This window comes from Rhamphochromis longiceps, linkage group LG1 (assembly GCF_057381845.1).
Source record: "Rhamphochromis longiceps isolate RC_006_pf linkage group LG1, R_longiceps_female_GT1.1, whole genome shotgun sequence".
Lineage (NCBI taxonomy): Eukaryota > Metazoa > Chordata > Actinopteri > Cichliformes > Cichlidae > Rhamphochromis > Rhamphochromis longiceps.
In genome coordinates this window covers 7,078,654-7,100,073 of record NC_140557.1, presented here as the reverse complement: position 1 = coordinate 7,100,073, position 21,420 = coordinate 7,078,654, and the positions used below count along the sequence as shown (strand labels likewise).

Here is a 21,420-nt window from a genome sequence, read left to right as displayed (position 1 = left end):
GAGGCTATTTGAGTAAAGTGAACTCACTCCAACAGGTAATACACTAGATGTTTCTTAAATGTGATGTTCAAGAAACATCAAGTGCATTAACTTTTTGAAGCCGCCTCTACTCTAAAGGAATATGAACATGGCCACCAGCAATACGCAGAAAGGCTGTAGGGTTTAAACAATGCTCAGGTGGTAAGGGGTCCAAACTGTGCAAAGAAAATACCCCCAATATGATTACACCAGCAGCAGCAGCCTGAACTGTTACAAGACAAGGTAGGTTCATGCTTTCATGTTGTTTTAGCCTAACAGAATGTTGCACTTCTATATTCATTGGACCAAGGCAGTTTTTCTAGTCTTCTATTGTCAAATGTTTCTGAGCCCATGTGAATTGTAGCCTCAGCTTCCTGTTCTTCGCTGACAGGAGTGGCACCCAGTGTGGTCTTATGCTAGTGTAGTTCTGCTTCAAGAGTTGACTTGTGTGCCCAGAATGGCCAGAGGTCGACCATTCTTCTCCGACTTCTGATATCAACAATAAGCATTCTAGAGATGGTTGCGTGGGAACATCTCAGTAGATCAACAGTTTCTAAAATGTTCAGACTAGCCTGCCCGGCACTAATGACCATGCCAAATTCAAAGTCACGTAAATCACTTTTCTGACACATTCTGATGCTTAGTTTGAACTTCAGCAGGTCATCTTGACCGTGTCTGCATGCTTAAATGGATGACTGAGTTGCTGCCATGTGATTGGCTAATTACACATTTGTGTTGATAAGCAGTTGAATTGGGAAACTTAAGAAGGGGCTGGCAAGTGTGTATTGCAATAGCATAGAGCTGGGCCTGCACAGAGGTAACCACTGAGGGGAGCCAAAAACCTTCTGTATAGGATTTGTAAGTATTGTCTGCATGCTTCTGTGGCTGCAGTGTTCTAGTAAAACAAAGGGTACTAAATATGCGTTCCAGTCTATTTCTAGTTCTAATTAATATTCATGTTCACAAAAGGTAGAAATATAACTTACTCTCAGGAAGCGCTCCCTCATGTTAGTGAAATTAACTCCCAGAGGGTTAGTAACCCTGTTACTACTGCTACCCTATTTTCAAGAAGGTCAAAATGCAATATTATAATGCAATTAAGAATATTCTATAAGTAATTCAACTTTTTCAGCAGGTTTAATTTTACTGTTAATTTTGTTTTTACCTTAAATTGTCTGTACAATAGTCCAGCCTTCTCATTCAGTTTCACATTTTTTCACACAAACAAGGGAGAGAAAAATTAAATACATAGCAACAAAGTTCTTTTGAGATTTCACACGTAATCAGGTTAAACTGGGATTTGTAAAGAGGTGAACCCATGTCCACTGTGTATGGGGGTCACACAGAATAATCATTCTTGTAATCAGCTTTTCTAAATGTATTTTTAACATGTTGCACTGCAAAGTAAAATAAGTACGCAAATTTTATTTGTGTACTTATCTTTTAAATTTTAAAAGGAAGGAACCTTTTTTGAGTTTTTAGTGGAAAATAACTGACCACATTACTCCCATTAATTGTTAATAGTATATTTACATGTAATCTTTTCTTCATAAAACACATTCATGCTTATCTCTGTGTGTTTCCTTGTTTTTAATTCACTTAATAATTAGATAAGTTGCATATTTTAAATACTACTTAGTTTAAGTAGCAAAACTTTGTGTAATAATCCATTTAATATGCTAGGGGGAAAGTGCCGTGATTGACCGAGGAGAGAATCAAAAAACTGTTCCTAAAAATAAAAATGTAGCAATAGCAGATTCATCCTGAATATGGGGCTTTTATTCCAGTTTGATTTTATGAAAAGCTCACAATGAAACTCTGGAAGGTCTAAATCATTTCCATCCATCTATATTGTTTACAGCTCCTCTCTCATTGGATCAGTATAAAGATTCTATTATTAAAGCTTATGGGTTAAAGCCATGGGCTACCACTAGATTACTTACATGTATGCCTACTTGATAATTTAATAGAGAGACCAAATAATTTTTTCTGCTCTTCCAAAAAAAATGTCGTTTCAAATAGTCATCTGTCTTATAAAAACAAAGGAAAAAACACTTCAAGACACAGAATCAGTTGCTCCATGACAAGCCACGAAGGAAATATTAAACTATATTTATTGACATGTTTAAATCCAGCTATTTACAAGTTATAATAATGAGCAAGAAAAATATTCCACACTAGCACAGTTCAAGAACCCAACACTTTTTGTACACACTGGCGCTTCAAGAGCCAGTTATGTATGTTGCTCACTTGTACATGAAATAGCAATAGCCCTGTCTCAGGTGTATTTTGGCACAGTGATAAATCAACAGATTTGAGCTGATTTTTTTTTCCATTTATTTTCCACAAGTTACATACAGATTACTTTACATTACTGCTGACATTACCCAAACCATAAATTAAAAGAAAAATGATGTTGTCATTTTAAAGAGACTGACTTTTGCATTCTGCTCCAAGATAGTGGTATATTTAAGAGAGAGGAACTTACACATATTCAACATTAAGGATGCATGTACGCGTTTTAAGCATTACTGAAATAATACTAAAATTATTGGTTAAAATAATCATATAATACCTGGTAGCAGAACAGCAAGGATTATGCTACCTTTGTTGGTAATCTGACTGCCAGATTGTATAAAACAGTAAAATAAATCTACATTTTACTGTAAATCATTGCAGGACTACTATGGATTTTAAAAGTAAAAGCTTCCTTCAAAAGTAAAATGCCAATCAAATGAAACTGTTACATTTGATCAAGGGAACAGAATGGGAAGTCTGAAAAATGAAGAGTTTCAAGAGGTGGGAAACATGCCAGGTTATATGCAGTTTCAAAGGGCCTAAAACCTCCACTGGAGCATCAAACTATATGAGTGTTCAAAGGAGAGTTTGATAACATAAATACAAGGAATGGGAAAATAGAATCAGCACTTCAAATATCTCAGAACATCAAGGAACTCCAACAGAAGTCTCCGATTATGGGCTTCATTTTGGTTACTTAGATTTAATAGGTTTGATGATGTCAGACAAACATTGACATGTTAGTGACCGGACTACAAAACAGATCAATGAAAAGACTTCAGACCTCATTCTGTTGAGTGAGGTCTTCTGACACACTGTTGAACTCAGTGGCCCGAGTGCTCATCCCCAGATACTGCTTCAGGAACTCACTGAAACGTTTTTGGTTGTTCCACTTGCGGGCTGACTTCCGAATACCAACAAAGCCCCCATACCTCTTCTGGTAGGATCTTCCTGGAGACATGAGTCTCCTGTGGCCGTGCCTCCCTTTTACAAAGCCACCAAACCTTTTGGAGATTAGCGCTGCATCTCCCTGCCCTGCTGCCACATCAGGGTCTCCTCCTTCCTGACCTTCCTCCTCCTCTGCATACTCATCCTCCAGGGACATCGCATTCTGGGAATTATAGGCAGTGTTGAGGTGATTTCCCTTCCCACCCAGATCCCTCTCCTCTGCATCAAGTCCATGGGTCACATGATCAACCCTCTGTAGTGCAATAGGAAGAAACAAATGTCCATTCATCTGCTCGTCCTCCCCAGGAAACAGAGCCTCCACCTCCTCCTGAGATCGTTTCCACACTGAACCACTTGGGGACAAGATTGGTGACAGCAGTGCTTCACGACAGAGGTCCCATGAGGAGGATGGGGAAACGCTGCTTTCGCACTCAATGAAACACACCTGACAAAGACAAAGACAGGAGATAATCTTAATTTCCCAGCTCCCAACAGAGGAGATCTTTGTAACAGACAAAAGTTTGCACATAAGGTAATCTCTCAGATAAAAACACCAAAATAAATAATGCTGCTGCATTTAAAAAAAATGATAAATAGAAGCATGCACATCACTAAATTCGTATTTGTTTTGATGGTAATGTAATATCAACCAAAGATGAATTACAGTGAAGACTGAAGGCATTCTCACAGTATTCTTGGCTGACAGTCACACACTTACATCATTTTACCAGTTTCCACTTGATATCTGAGTTTACTGATGCTGATTCCCAGACATACAACTGACAACACAGCTGAAGTCCACAAAATGAAAGGACAAGGTTTATGACCAGATCTGTTTATTTTTGGCAGAGCTGTTTATATCATCTCTTAACAAATATTAAAATGAATCATAGTCATTGGTTTGCGCCATACAAAACCATACACCTACTCATGCTGACACGCTAATGACACTGACTAACATAGACTATTTGATTACTAAATTGATACATTTTGGATGAAGCTGTGTCTTTCCCATTATGGCTCCTGAGAAATCCATGACACACAAAATTAGGAAATATAACTATTACATACAACTGAGAAACTGGAAAATGCAATCATTGTTAGATGATTGGGTAATCTGAGTCCTGAACACGTCTATGCATTAAAAGCGTAGACATTTACACATGTGCTGCAGTATTAAAGCACCTGATTTGCTAGGGCTGCTTGAGTGGAAAGTCCTTAACTCAAAAAATGCCAAAATCAATAAGACAAAAGGACATTGATTAGATTTCTGCCCTTGTTATCACCTCTTTCTTCCACTTCAGCTGTTCAGTGGGCATTTGTGATATGTCTACATGTCTGCCTGCCTGCCTGCCTGCCTGCCTGCCTGCCTGGGTGTCTGTCTCTCAAAGAACACTGACATACACTAATTTCGAAGATACCCCTAAACTACTACATGTCAAGCACTAATGCTCACCTCAGCCCAAACCCTAAGCCTTAAATCACATCTTCACCGTTAAATAGGGAACCTGTTTTTCATCACCGAAGATGACATGTGTTGATGCAGTATGGATGCGGATCCATTCTGTAACTGGTATGCTGGTTTGTGTTACTGGACTGCATCTGTCAAAATAAGATTGAGGATTCGAACATGTAATGCATGAAATACTGAGGTGCTTGGAGGGCTGCAAGATTTCCAAGTGAAATTGAAAGAAATTGAACATTTAAATTAGCAAAGGAGTAAAAGGTGGTCAGCATAGCTTTAAATAACAATTTGTCTTTAAGCACTAGGCTCACTTGAGGTCCCTTTAAATACCACACCTGAGCTAAGTACCTAACACTAACAGTTTAAAAGGTTATGTTTTAAGCCATGTGGACTTGAACGTCTTCTAGTGTGCTCCCTGCCAAAATTGACTTAGAAGCAGACATGCCATTAAGTAGAGAAAAACAACCACCAGGCATAAACACGAAGAGAAACATACATCTATCCCCAGGAATCAATTAGCCACAACAAATTAAAACTCAAATGCCAAAAGGGTAGTTTGTTGAGTCAGTCAGTGAGGGAGCTGTTGAGAGGATGAGATAAATACAGGGAGGTGGAGTGAGGAGTTTCCACTTTATATTCACTAAATGAAAATAATACAAGTGAAGAGATTTATTTAGCGCTATATGTTAGCTGATTTATTAATGTGAGAGACGACCAGTTTTGCCTTCATGACATATCTGCTGTGCATTATTATGTTATTAATATTTCATAGCTGATGTGTAGCAAAACTGAGCTTCATAGTAGTTTCATAATAAGATATTGTTGAAAAATTATTATGCATAATACCATCAACTACTGATTATATGGTTGATGGCAAATAATTAATAATTATTGATGTGAAAGTGAAGAATAGCAGCTACCTTTTAACTGCTCCCAGTTGACTCTTCTGTTGCCTTCACCTTTGTGACTATGGGTCACTCTCATAACCACAAGCGTGTGTGTGTGTGTTGATGTGTGTTGAGCCCTTACCATGGTGTTAAAACTGAGCTGTTTGGGCAGGATGTTGTTGCAAGACAAGCAGTCAGCCTGGCAGTCACTCTGTCCAGGATCACAGAGATAGAGCAGAAGCAGAGCCACCACAGTCTTCATGGTCCCACCTTCTGTTGCACAACAGGACAGAGGAAAGGCAAGTGTTCAGTCCAACACTTTGATACTGAACTAACTACATCTCGGGTAACTTACATTCTGTAGTGTTTGGTGAGTGTGTAATTTTCAAACACTATCTGTCTTTGCAGAATAGCAGAGTAATATACTTCTATGTAATATAATATCAAATTGCTATGAAAAGTAGTTTCAGCTAAATGTGCAGTGATTAAGTCCGTATCTTCTGATATGTCATGGTTTGCCTTATTTTCTTGACACCAATAATAATTTCTGCGAGCCAAATAAAAATTGAAGAAAGGGACAAGGAAACAAATCCCTGCTGAAATCATAACTGTATGTCTATCAACGAAGTTTTGTTTATTTGTGGTGTCCTGCTACATTACCTATCAGGGTATCCAAAATCAAGCATGCAGTGTAGTCTTTAAAAAGCACTTTGTGCTTGTTAAGCCCACAATGTCATTTTCAATTAGCAGCATATTGTGTAGGCAGTATGAACACATGTTTTAAGCTAATGTGACAAGCTTGTTACAGAGTCCTTACTGTAACAGTTAGGGAGCAACATTGTCATAAATTTGGACTCGTGTTTCTGGCCACGAGGCAAATGTAATTGTAATATTCTGTCTCATTTAGCTCTGTTTTTTGTTTCAATAGTAGTTTTTTTTTTCTTACAAAGTCCTTGGGGAAATATAGCTCTGAAATTTCCCTCTAACTTCAGGTGCTAACTGTGTCTCTCTGACGCAGATATTGTACAAAGTATCCAACACATTTTTACAGGGTTTTCTATGGAAATATCTGCTATAGTTGATAATAGTATAATAAGAGAAGTTAGCATGAGACAAAGCTGTTTATTACTGTCATATTTTATCAATTAGATTGAGTTTTAGGTTGGGTTTTTTTACTTTCAAATATATTTTTGATGAGACCTTGGACTGAGCTTGCCAAGCTCATTATTCTAAATTCAGCTAAATACATTGACAAAAACCTCAGTAGGCAGTTGATGAGGGATGAGGGAGCACTGACTGCATCCCTCAGTCAATCTGCCTTCACCTCTGCCCATCCCCGAAAAAGTACAGGAGAAGTGGTTTTGTTTAGTTGAACAAGTTAGCCTGCCTCACTGACTCACTGACTCTTTAAGTTAGGATGTGTAGTTCCCATCATAGCTCTAAAATACCAGTCAATATAAAGCAATAGAGCTGAAGTAGCAGACAGATTTATGCACCTTTTCTTGCAGTCCCACACATTTCACTTGGTCTGTTCTATATTACAATCTGTGTTCTTTCTAATAGTGACACTTCTTTCTATGTATTATATCAATAATAATGTTGGTATTTCTTCTCAGTTTGGCATTATGGTAATGACAGTATTGATTTTTGAGCTGGAACTGATCATATTTGGATGAGAGGATAGTTATCTCCTGTAAGGACTGAAAGGTGCATTCACAGACTGCATGGATGCATTACATTTGACAATTAGTTTTAAAATAAACATTCAAGAATTACTAGAATATCCTTGATGTCCTTGACCACACCACTACTGTTCTATCAACTGAGGTTAAGCCAGCCATTTGTGCAATTAGTGTCATTATGTCACACAAACATATAGCTACTATTCAATCATTAGTGTGCTAAATACTTTCGATTAATATCACAGTAATAATACATAGAACTGAAAGTCACTTTTAATGCAAATTATTTTTTAAATAACATTTTAATTATTACTGACACTAATAGCTTGAACTGATACTAATAGCACAGTGGCACGGTGATTAGCACTATTGCCTCACAGCAAGAAGATCCTGAGTTCAATTTCACCATCAGGGGTCTTTCTGTGTGGAGTTTGCATGTTCTCCCTGTGTTTGCGTGGGTTCACCCCAGGCACTCCAGTTAGTTAGCAGTTAGTGGGGTTGGGTTAATTGGAAATAGGGGTGAATGTGAGCACAATTACTTGTCTTTGTCTATGTGTTAGCCCTGCGACAGACTGGCGACCTGTCCAGGGTGTACCCTGCCTCTCGCCCTAAGCCAGCTGGGATAGGCTCCAGCACCCCCGGGACCCCGAAAAAGGATAAGCGAATGGATGGCTGTTTTAAACTTTTACTAGCTTCTCATCAATGTGTGATTTGCACTAAATACTGTGTAGGGCAGACAAGAGTTCAAGAGGAAAAACAGCACATCCACATGGAAAAAAAAGAAATACTGAATGAGTGTAAGCGATAAATGAAACAGCATACAGACAGGGACAAAAACAAAATAAAACAGTTTGACCTTATTTTGGTAGGAAGAGTCTGGCAAGTCTGACGTCAGAAACACAATTACGGTTTTCGTCTCATTAAACAAACTCGTTAACTCCTTTAATTGATGCCTCAATAATGCCTCCGGCAACAAACTGAGTCATTGTTTCTTGATGACAAACAAATTTGAACTCATATGCACAAAACAGTGGAACACACACACTTACACGGCACACAAGCATATGTCCACACTGTATCTGTACTTCAATACATTAAAACAGACAGTACTAAAATGCAACTTTAACGGCTGGTTTAAATTATCTATTAAAACAGCTTAAAAAATTTTTAGAACTAATTTGTCTTCAGTGAAAAACTTTTTTAATATCTTAGAAATCTGGAATTTATTCAGGGTAATTAAAAAACGATAGAAATGTAATTGCAGTACAGTTCAGTCCAGTCTCTGACAACTCATGAAAAACAATAGCTCTGCAAAATTAATCAGCCTTCTCGTGTGCAAACAATAAAAGTGTGTGTCAAGTCTTTAATCTGATGGGAAAGAGGGTGGGTTTGCCAGTGAAGGACAAAAGAACATCACAGCTGTTTTAGGCAGGAATGTAAGACAGATGGCACTGGATTTAGACAAACAGCTTGTGCGCATTCATGTGGCCACAATACATCTCGTTCTCCATCCTCCTGTCACTGAATCTGTCCCTGCTTGTTTTCCAAGAGCAAGAGGATAATGTGCAAAGATGGCCACATTTCTCTACTGAGATGTGGTCAGAAGAGGAAAACACAGGTGAGCCACATATCCTTAATTTAGCAGTGAGTGAAGATAATTAAAGACGTACTCTTTGTTAGATAAACTGGTTTTATCTAATTACTTGGTTTTATCTCAGTTATCTCATTTATTCAGCCATTTGCATGGCAGCAACTCAGTGCATTTAGGCATGTAGACATGATCGGTGCAACCCGTTGAAGTTCAAACTGATCATCAGAAAGGGAAAGTAAAGTGATCTTGAACGTGGCATGGTTGTTGGTTTATTTCCCAAGTGTTTGATCTACTGACATTTGACACAGCTATCTCTGGGGTTTACAGAGAATGGTCAGGAAAGAAAACCTATCCAGTGAGCAGCGGTTCTCTGGACAAAAAGGCTTTGTTGATGCCAGAGGCCAGTGCAAGAACATCTCAGAGTGTGTCCAACTTGAAGCAGATGAGCTACAGCAGAAGACCACACAGAACTGGCATCCTATCATATAGGAACAAGAAACTGTGGCTGCAAGTGACATGGCCTCACCAAATCTGTACAATAGAAAATTCTCAAAAGGTTCTGATGAGTCTCGATTTCTGTTGTGGTATTCAGATGGCAGGGTCATAGTTTTGTATAAACAACATGAAGGTATGGATACATCCTGCCAACTGCTGGCGGTGGTGTAACGGTGTGGCGGATATGTTCTTACCTCAAACAGGTAAAAAGCTTTCTTCATCTTTCAACATCTAGCCTCTGTTTTAGGAATACAAATGCATGTCCCTCTGTATGCTGGATTTTAAATTATGTTTTATTTGCTTGTAAAATGGTTGCATTCAGACAAATCCATCTTCTCTACCACACAGATTAATGTTACGAGATGGAATAATTTAAATAAGAAAACAGTGAGCTTTTACCTTTAAACAAATCACATCTGGTTAAATCATGTTCATCAGGGTGAAATCATGCTGCTGCTTTTTGAGCTGAGCCTTTACTATCTCAGTTTTAATATTTTAGTATACTATACCGCTATACTACTACTAAACATTAGTAGTTATGCTTGCACCAAATGACTGCATTGCTTTTCAAGCCAATTTTCCATGTTTTAATTAAGGATTAATATTACTGTAATTTTATTTTATTTATGAATCACAACTTTCTGATTTTGTTAAATTGAAAGTCAGAGGGTGAGCTTCCAGCCGTCCATGCCTCAGTCTATTTTATTCCACTTACCGTATTCTAGGTTGGGCAATGGTGGTAACAGGCTAAGTAAATATCCTTCAACCAGAAGGACCTAGAAACCATTTTCCAGGTCCTTCTGGATGATTCTCACACATTCAGTCTAGATTAGATACATAATCCCTCCAGTGAGTTTTTGGCCTGCCCCGGTGCCTCTTCTGGGCTCTAGATAGACAAGATTTTTTTCAGTTTGACGTGCCTGGAAAACTTCCAAAGGCATTCAGAAGGCATTCTGATGAGAAGCCTGAATCAGATCAATTGGATCCTTAGCAGCAGCTTTACTTTAGGCTCAAGATGTCTCAGCTCCTCACCATACTGTATCTCTCAGGCTGAGTCAAGTCACACTAAAGGAAACTCCTTTTGCCCATTTAAATCTGCCACTTCATTCGTTTGGTCACTTCTTAGAGCCTATGACCACAGTTGAGGGTTTAAACATAGATCGATCAATTTAATGTTTTTATCACAATTTCCAGTTACTGGTAGAATATTTCACTTTAGACTGACTGACCAACAGAACAGTCGCAGAGTTATACATCTATACATTACTACTTCAACTAAGTCAAATGTTTTGGAAAGGTTTAAAAGCTTTTTGTTCAGATGATTCCCTCTTTCACAAGTTTCAGACAAAATAAGGCAACTGGCTAACCCTGTCAGAATAATATGATAAGTATTCTTAATTTTGTAAAAATTCAAATATGCTTGGGCAGCTGTCATTGGAGATGTAACGAGCAACCAGTGCTACACTTTAGGGAACAGATGACTATCCTATCTGGGCTAACTCTCTCACTGGCAAAGAACTAAGGCCCGATTTTCTATCCAGAATATACCAGAAGAGAACGAATACAGCCTGATAGCACTCACTGAGGATATTGGAGTACAGATATGTGTGCAAACAGAGGAGCCCTGAAGGTAGTGTTTATCTATATTTGACGTCTTTTCTAAATTGTTCAAAGCTCTGTAAAAATGAAGCACAGTGTGGATTTATTCTCAAGTCTGCCATGTTCTCTTGAGTGCCTGTAAGACTCAATTATTCTGCTTTTAATTAACTGATTAACCACTAAATAAACCAGTTAATTAAGTCATTACTGTGTGGCACTGTGCTGAGGCGCTACTGATGGATGTCTGCAGTCAAAATGAATAAGTCCAGCCCCCCGATGAAAGGAAATGCATTTCTCATTAGTGTCCAAACCAGTTATTTCTCACTGATTCTCAAATTGTGGGTCATAAAGTCAATGAAGGTTGGGGTGTGGCGAGCTAGGAATAATATGAAGTGAAGCTAAAACATTTTTAAGAGGAAATAAACACTGAATGGTTGTTTCAGCAACCTCTATGTGATTAAAAATGTAATGGTATGCATTTTCTTTCATTTTCTATAATAAATAAATATATTTTGACACAGGAACATAAGTTTGTACTTTGAAAATATGTGTGTACATTTATTTAACTCTATAATCTTCAGAATCTTCTAAATTACATCGAGGAAACTAGAAATAAGTGCTGTTAAGGTTAAAGAAGGTTAAAGAAAGGCTTATATTCCAGTCTAATTTCTGGTCTTGTCATCCAGCCACATACACCTCACTATAAGGACAGCCCTCAGAAATTCTCAAACTATCTCACATCGTATTATCGACTGTTTCCACCAGTGTTTCTCCCCATTATTGCCATTTTCTCATCAAGAATAGGAAATAAAAAATAAATTACTCCCAGCCTGAAGTACGGCTTAAAGCCGGATTATTTACGCGTGGCTGATCGGGGAGCAATGTGCATCCGTCTTGGAGTGCATCTTTTTTTAAAAGCAAAGCTGCAGATTATCGGGTAACTTATGTAAAGACCACAGTATTGCCAAATTTGCGTCAGTGCACCACGTCAGGGTCTCCGCTCGGCTGTAACTTTCCTCACTTTTTGTTTCCTCTGTGATGCCAGACACACTGTAGATGTGCATATGCACAAATGGCATTACAAGGCTGTGTGAGTTTAACTGTTGTCTGCCAAATGATGATGCAATGCTGATGATATGATTGCAATGACTCTGTTGTGTGGTAATGACTGGCTCTGAGTCTCTACTACAGACAATGCTCACTTTATGAACTGATGTGACAACCGCCACTTGATTTTAAACGTAAAAATTTGACTTGAGGAAGATGATGGACCATAAGTATAAAGGGGCAGCAAAATTGTATGAGTATAAAACAGATTACTATCCTCAGTGCATAGAGAGTTCGTGCAAATCCAAGTGTCACAAGCTACCTCTCTAATATAATTTTCTTAGCCTGCCTTGAATTTCCCCGTCTTATCTTTCTTTAACTTACTCTGCTACTTCACCGGCTGCTTTTATTGTAAGAAAAAAAAAAGGAAAAAAAAGCGCACAGGCGCAAAACAAAGTGGTAGTGAATAGTTTCATCATGTTTTATTATTTCATTCTACATATGTACATTTATTATATTTATGTTTATAAACAGTGTTGGTCAAGTTACTTGAAAAAAGTAATCAGTAACTAATTACTGATTACTTCCTCCAAAAAGTAATCCCGTTACTTTACTGATTACTTATTTTCAAAAGTAATTAATTACTTAGTTACTTAGTTACTTTTTAAAAACACGATTTACAACCTGAATAGGTGATAAAGCGATAGATCTTTCAGCCCAATTCTACTTTTTCTACATAATCCATCATACAAAATGTAATCAAATGGAAAAGTCCCTTTTTAAAACTTGTTTTATTAGTTTTAATCTTTTAACTTTATGCATCAAGCAAAAATTTAATTATATGCACCATTCTCTGACTGGAAGAAATTTGTTTAATATTTAAACCTATTTTCTGCACATTCCAGCACATAAAATATTGTTTTTGTGTGCGTTTACACTCACTCTTTCAAATAGATGCAAGTAAAACACAGCAGAAAATAAATAAAGTCAAAGACTCAGCGGTCCTTTTGCTCTATTTTCACCTGTAAAGCAGGAGTCGGGTAGGCGGAGGTTTACCCTGGTGCAGGTGTGCCGCAGCGGTCAGTGGAAGAATCCGCGAGTTTCTCTTTGAATTTCCCATTACGTTGTAGCGCACTCGGTGCTTGCTTGGAAGTTTAGGGGGGTTTTTTCGCTGTAAAAAGAAGTTTTCTTCCCACGCACAACGGACACTAATGTTTTTGTCACTTTTTATGGAATCAAACTCAAAGTAAGGTCAGTACTTCCACACTTTAAACGGCGCACGCTCATACTCTCTCCCGCACTCGATATATTATCCATTGTTGCTCTGCACACAGCTGTTTTCACGAACGTCGCACTCGCTTACGTCACTGTTATGAGACATTCTCGCAAAAAAATCACAGTTTTAGTAACGCAGTAACGCAGCGTTCCTACGGGAAAGTAACGGTAATCTAATTGCCGTTTTTGCAATAGTAATCCCTTACTTTAATCGTTACTTGAAAAAAGTAATCTGATTACAGTAACGCGTTACTGCCCATCTCTGTTTATAAATATATGAATCTTAGGCATGTAGACATAGTGAAAATAACCTGATGAATTTTAAGCTCTTGTTAAGAATGAGGAAAAAGGATTATTCTGTATGTGCTGAACTTAGAACTGCTGATCTACTGAGAAAATGGTGTGAAAAGGCAAAACTGTCCAGTGAGCAGCAATTCTCTGGGTGAAATTGCATTGATGATGTCAGAGGAGAATGGCCAGACTGCTTTGAGCTGAGATGAAGGCAATACAAACTCAAATAACTTGCCATTACAACCAAGCACAAGAGCAAAAGAGCATCTCTAAGCCCACAACACATCAAGCTTTGAAGCTGAGAGCAACAGAAGACCACAGCAGGTACCATTACTGTCAGCTGAGAAGAGGCAACTGAGGCTACAGTTCATACAGGCAAAGCTGGAGAACAGAAGACTGGAAGAATGTTAGCTGGGCTGATAAATCTCAAACTCTGCTGCAACATTTGGATTGTACGGTCAGAATTTGGAGTAAGCGTGGAACCATCCTGCCTTGTATCAGGTTCATCCCTTTACAGCCACAGTGTACCCATCTTCTGATGGCTGCTTCCAGCAGGATAACGTGCCATGTCACGAGGCTTAATTCATGGATGGATGGCTTATCACATCATCGATGTGAAGCTGCCGAATCTACAGCAACTGTGTGACACTATTATGTCAATATAGACCAAAATCTCAGAGGAATGTTGAATTTCTCCTAAGGGACAATAAAGTATATTTTAAAAATAGTAACTGGTGTAATATGTCACGTAAAATTTTAATGCAACGCGTGCTTAAAGCATTTTTTTTACACTCTTCTGAATCCTTAGTTATGTACAGATTATTTTATGGGCTAATTCAGCTCAGACAACTTCTTCATAAGGAGTAAAATCCTTCCAACTCTTGCAGGAGTGAGGACGAGCAATTTTAAAGAAATATTAAATAACTGGAGTGAAATCACGATGTTGGTTTTATAAGCTGATGAGTCGATTTGACAGGTAATTAAATGTTATTTAGTCTTCTGCCTGCAGCCAGAGTACATTTTCTGTCAGAAAAGAGACTGTGAGTGACAACCTGTCCCAGGCCCACTCAAAATACATTGTGCTCTTTGTTGTAATATTGATGTCTAACTGGCAAAATGGCAGTGTGGTCATTGACGTGACACGTTTCAGGAGAGCAAATAAATCTTGCACATCAATACATGATTCTTCCTTATGCCTACGAGCACTCTTATACTCCCCTGTTATCAACTCTTCTTTTCTTTTAAGACGCCGTTTCAGTGTCTTTTGTTCTTTTCACACTTTATGCTGCTATTTTTTTTCACTTGCACTGTTTTGTTTCCCACCAAAACAAGATAACATTTCTACTACAACCTCTACTTTTTCTGCATGTATGTCTCAGTATCAATGTTCCAAAAGCTATAACTCATCTGTGTGAAAAACAAGGTTTAACACTAAGTTATTTCTTTAAACTTTCTCTTTCGTGGTCAGAGGTCATGTCAGTTGCACCATTACTCATATAGTTTTGTGATTGATGCATCTGTGATTCAATAAATCTCAGATTTGAGGAAACATTTAGAAAAAGACCTCAAGTTTTGTTTTATTTGGTTTTTGGGGGGGAGGGGGTCATGTTCCCTGTCAGTCAGACTGAGTGTGACGTAGCAGCTAAAGCCATTAACAGCAGACACGCTAAGCTAAATCAATTTCCTTTCTCAATGCATCTAATCACCTGAAGTCAATTGACGTTGGAGGTGACTGACACATACTTACACAGAGGTCACACCAGACTGGTTTCCCAATGATTTTTCTTGTTATTATTGCACTTTTTTCAAGTTATTACAGAGATTCACTGACAGATGACTGAAATGAACAGGTCAAGTTGTGGCTCAGACTGCACGCCCTATCACCAAATTTCCTCAGTAAATTACTAACTCCTGATTTGGAACATGGATATGCCAGACATAATTTCCCTTGAACTTAATTTACACTTTGATCTGTAAAGTCAAAGCTGTAGATCAAGTTCCTTCAAAACCAGATTTTTTCCCTCTTTCACTGCCTACCGATTTACTACAGCATGATGTCTTTCACAGTAATTTGTAGTAGTAGTTTGAAAAGTTTTAAAAATCTAAATGTTAAAATGATTTGTTAATAAGTTTAACAAATGTTTATCATTTGTTAATAATAAAAAAATTACTGTATAGTGTTTACCTGTTTATTTATTCATTTTTAATCTTTTCTTGTTCTATATTATTATGACTATGTTAATTTAATTACAAGATTAATTAAAATCTGACAGATTCAAAAGGTATAACAGGCTGCAGGAGGTGATTGAGGTGGATATGAGACATACAAAGCACTCAGCTTTCTTGTAAAAAAAACATTTTTCACATCCTGCCTCCCATCACTGGCTAGTATTAGGCAACAAATATAAAAATAAATAATTTTGCCTGAGGCTTGTACGTCATGCATAATAGCATAGAAACGTATCATGTTTCAAATCTTCCCCATATCAAAATGTAGCAGCAACAGATGTAGCAGGAACTACAAGTAAATATTGCAATGCAAGATTGAATAGTAAATATATTAACAATTATTTGTTGCTTGCCAAATGCACTAATGATCAAAGCTTTGTCGTTGCCGTAATAGATATAAAAAAAAATCGAATTGCATTTATGTCTTTCTGCTCTTGCAATTTAGTTTGAGGAAGCATGCAATTTCAAGGGAGTAGGCTCATCATTTGCCACTAAGAAGGTCACATCCAGGTCTTTTAATATATCCACGTGTTAAGACAGAGGGAAAGTATGGAGACTGTATCTAGACAGCAATAATCATGACTTCTAGTTTTTTTCTTGAGTAGATATCGAAGAAATTAAGTAACCTTAAGTAGGGTTTTCTTCCTCAACAGACTGTATCTGACATGAATCATTTCTATTTGGTGTTGAAACAGAGGGGAAAAGTGGAACACAGCAAGACGATAAGGAGAGGGGTCTGTGAAAGGATAGATAAGCATAAAAGGATGGCTGGAGATCCTGCTGTGTTAGGAACATTGCATCTTTGGATTAAGTCCACACGTTCACAGGCAGTTCAATGCTGCTGTCAGAGATGTGTACCCCGCCACTATGCCGTGTGACCTGTGATCCAGCAATCATTTCCTCATTCCATTTTCCCCTTCTACCCTAAATGAGAATGTTTTGTGAGTGTTAACGACGTGTATCCATATAGAATAGAATAGAATAGAATAGAATAGAATAGAATAGAATAGAATAGAAAAGAAAAGAATTAGAAAATAACATGTACAACAAAATTGTAGGTTCTTCACACAAACTGTGCTGGAATAAAATATATATATCTCACTATAAAAAATAATGATATTGTGGAATGTATTTAGTGATAGGAAGAGAACTGTGGATTAGAAGGGATTTACAAGCCAGGAGAAGCATTATATTTGATGCATTTGGCTGAAGGCGTGAGTTGAAAATATTTCCAATAGGGATAAGAAATGTAAGAAATTTTCTTGTCTGAATAAAAACTGAGAAATTAAACTTGCAAGACAAGCTATGTCATGAACAAAAAAGCTCAGAGCTCCGTGAGTGAGCCTACTTTTGTCTCTTTGGATTGATTCTACAATGTTTAAGATAGCTGTCTTAGATATTTCAAACATTTTGTTTGCAATTACAGTTTGTTTTGAAATCCCATCTCTCTCACTATCTCTCATTGTCACTTTGGCAGTGTTTGTCAGGTTGTCTGCAGGTACACAATGAAATCGCCCACAAAATGAAAGGATGTTCATCACTACAAGATTATGTGTTTCACAATGGTACAACTGAGCTACAATATAAACCTCATTTTGCATACATCAGTATCTCTGAATACAAAAGCGTGTTTACCTAAAACCACCCACACCAAATCCTCAACTTCTTTTCAAAGTATTCCTCAAAATGTAAGCATTACATTTTTATAGTGTTATTTAGTGTTCATGCAGCCTCACCAAAGACATTCCTTATCTGGTTTTATTCAGTCAACGCAAAACACCTGCAACGAGACAGCTATAGGAACATCTTCTACCCTGATCTGTTGTACCCACAGGAAATTTTGCTGTGAAGTGTAAGAAAGCAGACGCTTCTTTATTATTATTTTTATTCTTTTTAATAGCACTGTCTGTAAACATATTCCTGAAGATGAATATAAACTGACACAAGACCAAGGATTAACAGTTGTTAAAAAGGTCTTTAAACAAAAGTTTACTACAGAAAATTCAATCATCAGTGTTGCCTTTGTTTAAACAATTTCTTTGAAGGTCAAAGGAAAAGTGTGCCCCAGGCTAAATATAACCTTAGGCTAATTATTAATATGAAAAAAGATATATTCAAATTTGTTATTGACTTTATAAAGATTTTTTTTTAAGAGATTGAATAAATGCAGCTCTTAGTAATCAGTTTATTAAATGCCTAAAGGCACAGGAAGAATAATATTAATAAACTATGTAAGAAGGAGGCTGCTGCTATTTTAGTACTACTAATGCAAATAAATGACAGAAAAATAAGATTCATGTTTAAAATTGATTGATTAATAATTAGTTACAATGATTAATAGTAAATTAATTATTACATTTGTTAGTTAGACAACATGATTCATTAATTAAAGAAAATTAAAAACTATAATGGATGATGTATGTGTCATCAAATTGTCATTTGATAAATCTGATAAAAGATCCAACCATTTTAATCAATCCTATTAGCTTGATTCATTACTCCAGCTCTTGAACGGGGTAATAAAGAGCATTGAAGTCTGGAGCAAAACGATGGGCCAGATGTGTCCAGGTGCCTTAGATGTCAATAAAATCTATTTATATTACTTAATTGAACCTTTTAGTCTCTATATTTTATAAAGGGAGCTGAACAGCTGGTTCTGAATGACAACAACAAAACAAGCTTGAGACTTATTCACAGTTGTTGTCAGTAAAACCCTTGATTTCTGAGCCGCTACCTTTTAAAGTAGCAATGTTCATTCCAAATTACACCAGTGACTCAAAATAAGCTGAGAGCAGTCTATAAGTACTACATGAGAGCTCATACTGGTTAATGTTCATGTAATTGTTTTGGTCATAATTAACCCAAAGTATTTTTACTTTAATGAAGAATGTGGCAGAAGCTGTCATTAAAAACAACATAACCTTCAGGCAACTGCGTCAAAAAAAATCGAAAAATATTCCTCTGATGAAGGGAGTTCTGCAAAATCTTACCCTCATTAGGCAACATGAGCTCATCCAAATTACCTTTCATTACTTCAGATGAACCCAAACAACATATCCCTGCAAAGAGTCCCCTTTCATTCCTGGATCCTATCAGCTGTGAATCAGAGCTTGATGATTAATGACAAATCATGACCAGCAATTTATGACCTTTCTATCTGCTACCTGCCAATGTGCTTACAAATTAAAATGCATGTGTACTCCTCAGATGCAGCCTCTTCACGTCATGCTCTGTGTTCTGTACATAACTTTCTGCTTTTTAATCAACACTAATAGCTAACTTCTTAATCATACATATTAAGGAACATTGAGGTCTGTAGCTGCTCTTTAAGAGCAGATGCATTGACTCTATTGAACACAAAGTGTTTAACCTGAGGTACTGTGTTAACTCACACTGTCACTTACAGTTTGAGATATTTTTTATATATTTTTTTTCAGTGAGATTAGGCTCAAATGTCAGAAGGTAACGACACAGAAGTAATTATTACTCAGTAATTATTAAAGTAATTATCCTGGGAGACTCCAGCAGGTGTGGGTGACAGAGTAGCAATGAAGACACGTACTGACTGGGATAATAAAGCTTTACTCTTAAAAAGGACTCACTGGTTTCTTCTTTCTCCTGTTTATCTTGTATTTTCTGCTAAATTTAGATTTCATTGTTATCTTTTGGGCTGTCTAAACAGGGCTTGCAATGCAACATCACTCACCCTTAAAGGAACTAAGACGAGTCAAATGAATGTAAATGTATAGTTTCTATGGGGTTTCTTCAACAATACACACAACAAACGGTTAGTGCATGACAATACTGAGAAAACTACAAAGGAAAAAATTCTTTATATAAAGGTCAGAGGTCAAGCAGTTTCTTTTCCTCCTGTACTACTCCCTCCTGCTCGCCAAGGATTCCTTACCTGTCCTGGGGCTGCCAATAGGAGGTCCCTTGGGTGAATGCAGTTTGTCAGCGTATGATTCCTTTCTTCTGTCTCAGTGTGGTGTTTCTGGCTACGTGGAGGCTGGAGGCAGCTGCTCTTATAGGGACCCACCCCTCCACTTCAACCTCCTCCTTCTGCTGTCTCTCTTTCTCTCTCACTCTCTTTCTTTCAAAAATCCCTCTTTCATTACTTAGAGAGAGAGAGGGATGGACAAGGGAGGAGGAGGCAGAAGATGGGGGAGCAAGGAGGAGTCAGGAGGTAGAAGCAGGGCTGCAAGGAGAAGACGAAGATAGACGAGAGATGGTAGATTAAAAAAAAACAAATGGACAACGTGTGTGGAAAGATGGAGAGGCAAATAAAGCTGAGAAGAAGGGAGAAAGACGTAAAGAGGAAGGACGGAAGACATATGTCTGCTGTGTTGTCATTTTCAGAAAATTGACGTCAATACATTTAAATACTAATAAAACAGAAAATACTAATACATTTAACTCAAAGATTAAAAAGATATAATATTCTTCTTTCAAAAGGTATTCTACAGTTATTTGATACTATAATTACAACTACTACTGCTTCATTAAAAAAATACATAAATAAAAAGTTAATTTCAAAAGTTTAATTGCTGGATGCTTGAGGCATCTTGTGTGACAGAGGGCTCATCCTTGGTATATGTAAACGTGACCCTTCCCATGCCTGCATCACACTTCTGCAAGATGAATTCCATAAATGGTGACTTCAGATAAAAAAATCTTTTTTACATACTCTATGTATATTTAGCTCTTAAACAAATGAAATAATGTGGACACAGCCCCCAAGTCTCTTATTCTGATGTCTTTGCACATACGTATTCAGCTGGTTCAGATTATTTTAGTCATTTTGTGTTTCTTTTAGGACACAGATGCCGATCACACTGTGCAACAGGTTGCACTTCATCCTCCGATATAGTTGTTACTATTAACTGATTCTCGTATTAAACATAGTCACAGTTTCAAATAACATATGTAAAAGTAATCTCTGTGAACCAACAGCTCAGGCTGCTTTAAACACTGTGTTTCAAACGTTTTTTTCTCCATAGACTTGGATCTATCTGATATTAATTAACCAATTAGATCTATTTTAACCCAGCTACAACAGCTGCAGGGATCAGAGGTCTCATTTTCTGACTAACAAGCTATCTCATTTCAATGCTGCAAAGATCACAGTAGGTTCCTAACACACTGCTTGACAGACGAATGAATGAGTCTAATCAGCGTCATCACCCTAAATTTATATTGCTGTTTGCTACCGCTGAGTAACCTAAAGTGAACACCACAGTCCAGGATAGTGCATCACTGTTCTCTCCCAGATCCATCTTAACCTCTGTCCATATCCCACAATATTCCTGGTGTTTATTTTAATACATGGTAAAAATATATAGCACTATAATTACTTTAGCTTAAATATAATATTTAAGCCAAAGACAAAAATCTGTAACATGTTACTATTTCTGTAACATAAAATACAAAGAAAGTAATTCACAGGGAAATAGTGATCCAAACAGTCTTGCTTAATATTTCATTTGAGCTGTTTGTTGTTTATTATCATTATATGAATGAACTCCACCACCTAAGTACTGTTATTTTCTTATAAAAAGAGATAAAACGTCATATTTAATGTGCAGAGTTGCTTTG

General features: G+C 37.2%; 1 protein-coding gene across 2 annotated transcripts; it reads right to left on the bottom strand.

Annotated features, from left to right (window-relative positions):
- Nucleotides 1-2,338: 2,338 nt before the first annotated feature.
- Nucleotides 2,339-19,883, bottom strand: pnoca (prepronociceptin a). Of its 2 annotated transcripts, none has more exons than XM_085410805.1 (3): nucleotides 19,733-19,883; nucleotides 5,759-5,889; nucleotides 2,339-3,709 (listed from the first exon to the last, which is right to left on the bottom strand). In XM_085410805.1, exons 2-3 carry the CDS (start codon nucleotides 5,876-5,878, stop codon nucleotides 3,095-3,097), a joined length of 735 nt encoding a protein of 244 aa, XP_085266931.1. In that variant the 5' UTR covers nucleotides 5,879-5,889; nucleotides 19,733-19,883; the 3' UTR covers nucleotides 2,339-3,094. The 2 variants fall into 2 exon arrangements, with proteins under 2 accessions (XP_085266931.1, XP_085266940.1); XM_085410814.1 differs by having other exon boundaries at nucleotides 5,759-5,886; nucleotides 19,733-19,855.
- Between the last annotated feature and the right edge of the window lie 1,537 nt (nucleotides 19,884-21,420).